Raw genomic sequence first — 11,173 nt, 5'->3', positions numbered from 1 at the left:
ACCTACATTTGCATTTCAGAAATCTTTTTTAACATATTGAACGCCAAGAAAAGAGGCTTTTGTAGTATTTTTCCTCCTATATTTACATATTGGAATGTAATTTAACGTATTGAAGGTAAAGTATAGAGATTTTGTAGTATTTTACTACCTATATTGGCATTTCGGAAGTATATTTTAACGTGTTGAATGTAGAGTATAGAGGATGTTGTAAGCTTAAATTCATAATGGTTAATGTGTAGTATTTTTCTACCTTTTTACATTTTATAGTATTTCTTTATCTATATTTGTGTATCGGAAATGTATTTTAACGTATCGAACGTAGAGTAAATTTGTTTTTATATTTTCTTTATATATTTGCGTATCAGAGTTGTGTGTTGTCGTATTAAAAGAAGAAAAAGGAACTTTTCATAGTGTTATTCTACCTATTTACATATCGGAAATGTATTTATATTTTACCGTATTATTAATTATTAATCATAATTTCCACTTATTTCGTACGATAAAACGCGATCGAGATATTCGTTTTAAGAAATACTCGTGAGATTGGTTCAAGTGTCAAGCATATTTAAGTACTACAATGATATTAAAATGAAGTGAAAAAAATATTTCCATTCTACTTTAACAACGAATATTCCATGACGTCAAAACACTCTTAAATTCAAATTAACCGCGTCCCCCGGGGTAATCTGCGCACGCGTCGCCTAGTTTATCAATTTTTACATCATTTCAACTTATTCCGTACGATAAAACTTGATAAGATAAACGTTCAAGTATCTTTCGAGATAAGCGTAGATAAATGAACAAGTTGGCCTGGACACAATATGTTGATATACGAAAAAACAAATCGTCGCGAGAAATATCAGAAATACATTGACTTTTTGACGATTTTACCCCCATTTCATCCCTTAAATCCCGGATTTCGATCCCGAACCCAAACCCGAACCCGGGTTCGGAGCCTCGCCCTTACTTTCCCTCTACTACAAATAACTTCAATTAAGAAATGGTATTATAAAGTGAATGGAGTTGTCGGTAGTATTTTTTTTTAATTTTCTTATTTTCTTTATTTAACAGGTGGAGATTTAAAAATAAATTTGGAGAAAAGTGCTCTATGCCGTAAATGCGTAAAAGGAGGAGCTATGACAACTGGTACTTTGTATGCTAAAACAGTTTATATGTGTTTGAATTGCTGTCCAGCTTCCAATTTGGTAAAAAGCGGTGCGAGCCAATCAAAACCAAATTCGAAACCAAGCATAAGTTTCCGCGCTCAATGTGTAAATTTCAATATCGAAACTTGTCCGTCAAAAATGAATAAGTCTTGTAGTTATTACAGTTTTCAAATCAATGACAGGAAGTTATCGGAAACTAGTACTCTAGCTTTCGTACAAAATGACTTATGTATAAATTGCTGCGGAGTAGAATATAGAATTGGATAAAGATATCGCTAAATAAGGTAGAAGATTCGGTGACCGTATTTGTAAGTTGTTAAATTTAAATTAAGAGCAATGTACCTTTTTATCCAAAAAAACGTTAATTTTTTTTCTATTTTGTATAAAAATGTTTTTCAAAATTAAAGCTGTTTTATGTTTGCATTTCAATTGAGTATTTTTTTTCGAAAACTAAATAACACCGGTGGAGTGAAAAATTATGTAAAGTCAAGAAAAAATAAAAGCGCAATGTTTCATTTTGCATTAAAATGAGTTTTGAATAAAGCTTCCTTTTTCAGAAGCCAGCCTTTAGAAGTTTACTAAATACAATTTTATCTTTCTTAAAAACAATATCTCTCAGTCAAATAGAAATAGGATTTTAGCATTTCTATTCCACTAACATCTATAGAATACGCATTTCTATAAAGTCATTACGCTTGCCGAACTGGTTTTCATGTATCGCTTACGTCACTAGATATGTAGAAGTTCAGTTCAGTTTTGAAGGTTAGATCTTTATAAAAAGGGCGACTCGTCGAATTTTAATTAGTGTCTTGTTCACCTTGTTTTCATGTTCCACGCGCTCTTTAATATTTTAGCGTAAAAAGCTTGTGCTTTTTTTATTTAGGGGAGCTTGCGCGAAATTGCTTGAGGCCATTTCAGCTAAATTATCAAAACGGGCGTGGAACTTTTAAACAAGTTGAAAAAGACATAAATAGAGCTTATGCTAGCGTCTATTGGCTATCACAGTGAAATGTCACTAAACAAGAAGGCCAATGTTACTTTATAGAAAAGCCTATTCATTCTTGTGTGATACGTAAAATACAAGATTAATTTTAAAATACTAATTAACATTGATATTGATTTAAAATAGGGTATTTTTTGTGTGTGAAACCAATAAAACGGTTTCGATTATTTAATCTCATGATAAACCGTATATAAAATTAACAACACTCTACCTTTTCCATTGTAACTTCGCAATAAAAATATTGTTTTGATCACCCCCTTTGGTTTCGCATAGGGGCTATCAAAACTGAGATCAAAAAGTCTTTTTTCTAAAATTGGTGTTGTTTAATAATTGGTGGCTATTTTACATTCTTTACTTTGAAAAATAAACTAATTCCATACTGCGTTTTATTGAAAGACTACTTCGCTATCTTTTATAGAATGCAATAATCTATTTCTTAAAATAGTTGACTGTGGCAAATTATATATTTTAAATTGTTCTTTTGTAACACTATCTAGAGTGATTTTATATTTCCTGATTCGAGTTCTTAACTTATTTCATGTATAGGAGTTTGTTTTCGTTCAATTTGAAATGGTGCATTACATAACTTAACAATCTTGTTGAATTGATTGGTTAGAGCTCGCTCAGTTTGTGCTCGTAGATTTTTATTAGTAAACCGATTATTAAAGCATATATTTTCGCAGTCGTAAATATTTAACGGTTTAGGATGGTAAAAATCCAACGGGACGAACGGATTATACACTTTTAGAAAAAAGGTTCCAAACCAAATCCAAAATTGCACACAGTGGGCCAACATAGGACAATATGTAGAAATTTGTTCAATTTGGGTACCAATCATCCAAATTTTATCTCTACACGGTTTTGGGTAAAATTGTGTTCAATCGTTTTTAGAAGCGTCCAATATACGCGGCTGAGAGTTAACCCCCGTCATTACCCCTACTTAAGATGGGTGGAGGTGATTCTTTTTCGCTCGAAATGTATTATCTGATTTCTCAAGAAAGCTGGTTTTTAGAGGATAAAGTATATGGACCGCGTTGACGGTCCGCTCAATCCTAACCTATCCAATTATATTTTTTTTAACGTTATCGGATTTAATTTTAAAGAAAATATCTACCACATAAATAAAATCACCGAAAATAGTAAATTCGGCAAATGCCCAACTTTTTAGGCTCCGATTTGAAAACTTTATGAAAGGCTATCAATGGCGATGTCTGTACATTCGAACGAGATATCATTGACTCTTCTAGCCCTAACCGTTGAAGAGGTATGCGTGACACGGCGCCATCGGTGGCATCGGCGGTATCGGCAACGGCTACACTGTACGTGAGACTAATACACACAAATCCTTAGGATTGTGTGTAAAAACGGTTGATTTCGTTACATCCTCCGCCCGAAAAACAACACATTTTCTTTTACAATTGAATTCTAGAGGGTATAACAGCGGTAGGGGCTTTTAATGCCATAAATATTTCGAAGGGTATAAGATCTCATGACTTCGTCTCTACCCGGGTGTAGCTCACTGACTTGTCCGATCTTCCAGATAAGTCGAGGTGGCTTGTCTTCCTTCAGGATTACGATATCACCGATTTGGAGTTGAGGTTGATTGTTTTAAGCTCTATGTACACTTTTTGCATTTCGCAACTCAAGAAGATATTCTTCTCGCCATCTTGTCCGGAACCGATTTATCAGTGTTTGACGATATTTCCATCTCTTGGTTAGGCTTTTTCGAGTAGATTGAAGCTCTTGCATGGTAAATCTTCCGGTCGGGAGTGCATCGAGTCGATTATTAATCAGGACAAGGGATGGCATGAGCGGAGAGAGATCATCTTGGCTTTTGGAATCGTACGTAATTGGACGGAAATTTATTGCCGATTCGCCTTCTGCAACTGCGGTTTCCATTTCCTCGTAGGTCTGCAATGATCGTCCTAGAATTTTCTTTAAACAACTTTTCATAGTTCTTACCATTCTCTCCCACATACCAGCCACCATGGCGCTCGGTCAAGTATAAACATCCACTTAATTATCTTTGACTCGACACCAGCTTCAAGTGTACGACCACTTGTAGTGGTACACGTAAAAAGTGCAATTTACCCTTTAGTTTGAAAGGAAGACTTCTTCATTACGTCATACGTTTTCAGCAGAACTGGTCCAGCAAAATCGACGCCCGTACTTTCAAATGCTGTGCCAGGGTTGATTCGTTCTGGTGGTAATGGTGCAGTTTGTGGTTCAAGAGGTTTCGAATTTTCTCTCTTACAGACTCGGCACTGATACAGCAGTTTCTTGATCGTTTGTCTCGCTTTGGGAATCCAGAACCGGTTACGAAAGTTGGCCATTGTAGCTGAAACTTTCATGTGCATGACTTCTTGATGGGCTCTAGTGATGCCTAAGTGAGTGAATCGATGCGATGCTGGAAGGATAATCAGATGTCTCTCATCTGGTGATAAGTCAGCAAACTGAAGACGTCCTCCGAGTCTTATGATTCCTTTTTTATCTAGAAATGGAATGAAATCCAAAATTTAAGTCTTTAGGAAGAGCTACTTTGTTTTCGAGAGCCGATATTTCTTTGGCAAATCTCCCCTTGAGTCTTCTTTATCCAATAATTTTCACCTGCTTCGAGCTGCTCTGGTGTCAATGGATCGACGGGTTTTTTTATAGTTCTTAAAAATCTGGACAGCGCTCAATACCCAGGCTATTATTCGGATAAGACGCTTGAATTTACTGTAGTTGGAAATCGTCAGTAAAGGTCAGCTGTTTTCAGTGTTCTTGTGAAAGACTTATGTAGTGTCTATAGATGTCCTCTTTTCAATGTCAGTTTCGTCTTTCTCTTGAGGTATTAGTTCTATAAATTAGCTTGCTTCAGCCATGAAGATCGAGATTTTTTCAGGAAAGAAAGTCCATTCCACCATAGTTGACTCTCTGTAAGATCGCCAACTTATAGTCCCCGTGTCAAGAGATCTGATGGATTGATTTTTAATGGTACATGATTCCACAGCTTCGGCTCATATGCTTCTTGAATTTGAGTGGTTCGGTTACTGATAAATGGCTTCCAAATATTTGTGACTCCTTTTATCCAGGATTGTACAATGGTAGAATCGGCCCAGAAGTGCAATGATGGACTTTCGTTTTCGTAATACTTCTTGACTGTGGACATCAATTTTGTTCCAACGATATCCCCCAGGAGTTCCAGGCGAGGAATGGTTAGTTTTTTCAGTGGAGCTACTCAATATTTGGAAACTACCATTTGGAAGTTTGCAGCACCATACGCTCGTTCACTGGCGTCAGTTAATCAGTGGAGTTCAACCTTTACTTACGATTTCTTCTAACCCATAGGCTATTGGAATTCGGATAGTCTCGATAACTCTAGACCTCAGGATTCCCAACGGATTTTGAGATCTTCGAGTATAATGTCTTCCCAGTGTTTAATTCTTTGCCAAAGTTCTTGAAATAAACCTTTAATTCTGATGGTGAAGGGACTCAGGAAACCAACCGGATCGAAAGATCAGGACGAAGCCTGAACCTTTTAGTGTCTTTTCGTTGACACAAGAATTCCAATAGGGTCGAGACATCACGGTTGGATTGCCATGCGATACGTAGGACGTTCAAAGAGACATCTTCGGGCATTAGACTTTTCACGGATTCGTCGTGAATTCCACGTAACTGTTTCGTAAATCATTCAGAGTTAGACTGGAATTTTCGACGAGGCAGACCTGCTTTTTGCAGCGCAGTAATGGCTTCCTTGGCAACATCCATAGCTTCATGTTCGTCTTTGGCTCAACCAAGTACATCGTCGACGTACAAAGAGTTGGTTTAAAGATCATAAGCCTTAGGATATTTTTTCTTACATTTTTCCATATGGTGACCAATTGCTTGGTCCAAAAGGTACAGACTTGTGTTGATGCCAAACAAGACTCTGGTCATCCGTTATACGACGATTTCTTCTTTCCCTGGATCTAGCTGACAATTTTTGACCCAGAGAAACCACGTTACATCTCAGTCTTCTTCATTCAGTTCCACCAGAAAGGCTTTTTCCACGTTAGCGGTAAAAACAACGTTGTATTTTCGAAATTTAAGGAGGAGGCCCAATAGATCGACATTGACACTTTGTCCGGAATGCAAGCAATTGTTCAATGAAAGCGATCCGATAGAGTGAGCTAAACCATCAAATACGACTCGTTTCTTGGTTGTTGAACGTTCAAGCTTGATTACTTCTCTGTGTGGAAGGTAGAATGTTCTTCTAGGGGACTCGTTATTAGGAGCTCGTTCTGCAATACCATTAGAAAGCTGAGATTCAATTATTTCGTTATATTGGGCAAACATCATCGGATCCTTGCGGAATTTCTTTAGCTGATATTGAAACCTTCGAAATGAGACATTAAAGTTGTTATTTTTCAGTACGGCGTCTTCCTTCCATGACAGACCAATTGAATAGCGTTGCCCAGTAAACTTGATCTTTGATTTGAATTGCTCCCTCAGTGACTTATAGATGTTGGATTTATCGTTGCACGTCTCCACAATACCCAAGGTATCCAAATCCCAGAACGCTTACAGGTTTTCGGAAATACGTTCTTCTTCATCTGGTTCCTGGATGAAAGTTGAATGTATAGACATATTATAAACTGCGTTACTTTCCTCTCTTGTTGTTTTTGGGTCTGGTGATCCAAGAAGAGACCCGCTAAGTCGAGTATCGATGACCATCAGTGATGAATTGATCCTTTCCATCTTTCCTCGCACTATCTGCCAGCAAAAGTCAGCTCCGAACAAGAGTGATATTTCCTTGTTAGGCTCATTCAATCCCAGAAGGACATCAGCCAATTGTCAACATTTTCTATTCGCGAATTCGATTACTTCTGGACTTGGGAGACTTAGAATAGTTCCTGATATTTTTGGCGTCTCCAATGCATCCATCGTTGGGGTCTAAGAATTGTGAAAATTTCCAAGTTCAAACTGGATTCTTTGGCGTTCGACTATTTGTACATCAGCTCCAAATGCTTGAATATTAAGTTTTTCTTTACCCATACATGGTAGACCCAGTTTAGAAGAAATGCTTTCTAGTAAGAACGTGCGATGGCTTCCCGAGTCCAGTATGACCCTCACGACTTCTTTTTTGTTCTTGTGAATTAATCTGGCCCAAGCGGTTTGGAGATAAATGACATTACTCGGATGTTTATTGTATATAGTGGACATCAAATTGGTAGACGTGTTATCGGTTGACCATTCAGTCTCGGGAGGCTTTGCAATTTGAGCACGCAACTCCTTTCGTTAGACAGAACCGGGCTTTATGACCTTTTCGAAAACAAACATAACACTTCGATTCGTTCTTCAAGTTATCTCTTCTCTGCGATACTGTCAATGCTTTATACGATTCTATGGAATGACTCCATTGGCAGAAAATACACTTCACATCTTTTGAATTGTTTACCGGCTGGACTGTCGTATTAAAAGCGGATGTTGATTGTAGCGGGTTCTTCTTTACCTGATTATATCTCGAAGAATTTCTGGGTCTGTCCTTAAGATCTCGTTCCAGAGGTGGATGCGTCTTTTTAAATTTCACCATTCGCTCTCGACTTTCCACTTCGTCTTGAAGAAAGTTCATTAGTACGATGATTTTCAGGACAAGTTCTTTTCTAGTGGCTTGTGAGTATCGGTGACAATTGGTATGATAAAACTTCCGTATAATTCTGGATCCAAATATAAAGACTCCAGACTCTTCACACTGACGTTCAAGGAATCGAAGATTCTTCTCAGCTCTTTCGCGTCCAAAGATCGTCGTACTGGTTCCAAGTCTCGGATTTTCTGCGTGTGCGTTTGGATCTGAGAATGTCTGCTGCCGAATCTCTTCTACAGGATGTCGATGGCCGTTTGTTTATTCTCGCCTGTGAACTGTTATCCAGCGATGCTCATTAGGGCGGTTCCACCAAGGTAACTTTTCAAATACCTGAATTTGTCGCCTTCAGATATACTTTGAATCTTTGAATGGTACTCCCAGAATTCTGGCCACTTGGATTCGTCTTCCCCGGTAAACGTTTCTATACTGATTCGTGGAAGTTTGATAGACGGAAATGATACGCTTTCTCTTAAACTATTCCGACCATTTTCTTTCTTGACATATAGCATTAGCGTTAACGATCTTATCTTGCCAGTCCTCAGCGTCAAGAATCTCTATCTCGTATTTGTCTTCGTCAGTTATAAGGTCTTCAATTAACGAGTTTACTTCTTTCAGTTTACTTTTCTTGTCTTTTAGTTGAAGTACATATTTTGCTAAGTCAGATCTGGTGGGCTCTGTCTCCAAATCTTCAAGGGCTTTGCTAATCTTGTTCACAAGTTTAGTTACGAGACCACTCAGCGTCGCTTGCTTCTTTGATAACTTTTGTAATCCATCCATGGTCGCTTGAATGATTGCAGCTTAATTCGAAACAATTACTGGGTTCTTGCAAATAGGCAAGTAGATATTCCTCTATATTTCAATTCCTCCCGGGTTTCGGCACCATGACGCGAAGTAGGTAGAATACGTCGTAACTAGCACTGAATTTATAACTAAGGGTGGAATTGAAATATCGACACCAACATTTAAAGATCAACACTTTTATATGACGATTGAATCGGAAGTTACATAATGAAGAAACGTTGAGAAGACTGATTTTAAAGTGGTTAAAATCCGCTATTTATACTAGAAACACCATAAAAAATATATCGAATATTGTTCTAAAAAAATAGATATATACAAAAAAGCACATTAACGATTAGATAGAATAAAACTAGTCGAATAAATAAATAAAAAAATGGATGATTTCGTTACAACGTGCACAGCAACAGTTACTTATCGAACCGAAAAGGCGGTAGACACAGTGGGATAACAATTTGGCAAGGCAAAATATACCTCTCCTCGGAAGAGTTGTCCCTAGTGGTATTAATTTCTTGAGACGACCCTTAAAGATATATCTCCGCAATTCAGAGTTATTTACTAAAAACGTAATCCCGATTCAATCCCGCCCGGTATAAAATTTTAATAATTATTAAAATAATTGAGACGAAACAACCGATTTTAATGTATTCAGAATATTTTCAATTTAGTAGTTACAACAGCGCGTTAGACGTACTAAAATAATGCACAATTGAATTTTACCCGTTTTCAATACAAGTTTATCAGTTGATTATAATATGAAGCAAATTTTAATGAAAGAAATATCTACAGAGGGTATTTGTATTTTTCCTACTTACGAAATACTTCCCGCATCTTTAACGCTTATTTTATTTCAACACTCGCCCTCGATGAAGATACCGTAGAATAGCTATATTCGAAATCTGAAAGTGTACGACTCCTAGAATTCCAGTTAACGTTGTGACACATACCGCATGAAAAAGACCAATGCCGTTTAATTTCCAGTATCATATTATGACGTGCGCACCCAGGAAATCAATGACTGCATTAGGAATCGAAGATATCCAAATATCTACACCAAATGTATTAACAAGAAGCGAAAACCTTAGCATCAACAAAGCACAGAGAGCCACTTGACTAAGTAAATTGCTGACAGAGGGGGTATGAACCTAAATGGGGGAAAGGTGAAAGTGAGTAATTGGGGCAGTTTTAAAAGGTTTTTAGGCCATAAAAACGGAAGAGCGCGTTCAACAAAAATAACTGTACGCTGATTTTGCTATCTGTTTGTATTTGGATTTTTCGCCATTTCTATCAGGGTTGAAAAGGAGCGAGTGAGCTCGAAAAGCTTCCCCAATATTATTTTTAATAAAAGTTTATTTTAAACCATGAAGTATCTGCCTCTATAGTATATTACTTACTATTTACTAGTTTAAACTAACCATGGTTAAATTTTGCATTTATGATGAAAGCTAGTACATCAATAAACGTTAAATAAACGCCTTTGCATTAATACAACTATATTTAAGTCGATAAGAAAACCCGTAAATAAATAACAAATTATAACACTAACTGCGCTTAATCAAAACTGTTACAACGGCGATAAATTTGATTTTAGAAAAAAATAAGAAAGCGGGCCGTAAATTTAAAAATTGAACCTATTATTGTTACTAAGTAGAAACAATAGCACAGACTAAAGGCGTTTTTTCACCAGAACCTCTGATTGTAATAACAGGATACCATGTACGTGATTTACTATGGAACATTTTATTTAAATCTTCTTTATAAGAATTTGATAATCGTTATTTCTCTTAAACGTGAATGGTGTAAGTTTGGAACGATACCTCCATTCATAAGGCACAAGGAATCAATTTTAATTTTTTATTTGTCTTCATTTAAGCGAGCGAGAAGTTCTTCACCTGTAATCATTTGTTAATATGCGTACAGACTTTATGGAAACAACGTTCCGCTACTCAAAAATGTGTTGCGATAAGTTGACTTCTTTCCCCTTGTGAACGACATCCCTAAAGAGTACAAAAAGACGAATTAGATACAATAAATATTAAAAAACCCATAAAACTATGAATTATCCGAATACTATATTACAAGTAAATATTATTTACCAAAATATATATTGCCAAGAACGTACAGAGTTACCTCTATACGTTCTTGACAATACCAACAAAAATATACAAAACAATAGGAATCAGCGCAATGCTCGTAAATTACGTTGAATATTGATGATGCGCGCAAATTCAAAATATTTTAATAACCTACGCCTGCCAAACTAAGTGTTTCACTTAGGCACAAAGATGAAGACCACACTAAACATTAAATACTTCTGACTATATATTTAATATGGGGCATATAATAGCTATGTTTAATCTGGCATGTTTTTAATTGAACTGAAGAGAAATTATATTGTTACATTGAAAGTCTAAAACCAAAATTACAAAACAATTCGTTAAACTACTTTAGACAAGCTCAAAGACGCCCCAAATTTAGCATACCAACAACAAGAGCTAACAATAGATATTTAAAAAAAATTAAATAATAGTAAAGTGCATGTCCAATAACATTGACCACAAGCCAAACTGATTAAACTACCAATCGTAACACAATGACGTC

At 36.4% G+C, this 11,173-nt stretch overlaps 1 protein-coding gene across 1 annotated transcript; it reads right to left on the bottom strand.

Annotated features, from left to right (window-relative positions):
* Positions 1 to 4,256: 4,256 nt before the first annotated feature.
* On the bottom strand, positions 4,257 to 5,919 carry LOC149923355 (uncharacterized). Its single transcript, XM_090161594.1, has 2 exons — positions 5,877 to 5,919; positions 4,257 to 4,660 (listed from the first exon to the last, which is right to left on the bottom strand). The coding sequence occupies exons 1-2, from the start codon at positions 5,917 to 5,919 to the stop codon at positions 4,257 to 4,259; spliced, it is 447 nt and encodes a 148-aa protein (XP_090017720.1).
* Between the last annotated feature and the right edge of the window lie 5,254 nt (positions 5,920 to 11,173).

Source organism: Leiobunum rupestre, chromosome 10 (genome assembly GCF_980474605.1).
Source record: "Leiobunum rupestre chromosome 10, qqLeiRupe1.1.hap1, whole genome shotgun sequence".
NCBI classification, from domain to species: Eukaryota; Metazoa; Arthropoda; class Arachnida; order Opiliones; family Sclerosomatidae; genus Leiobunum; species Leiobunum rupestre.
This window is presented reverse-complemented; position numbering and strand designations above follow the sequence as displayed.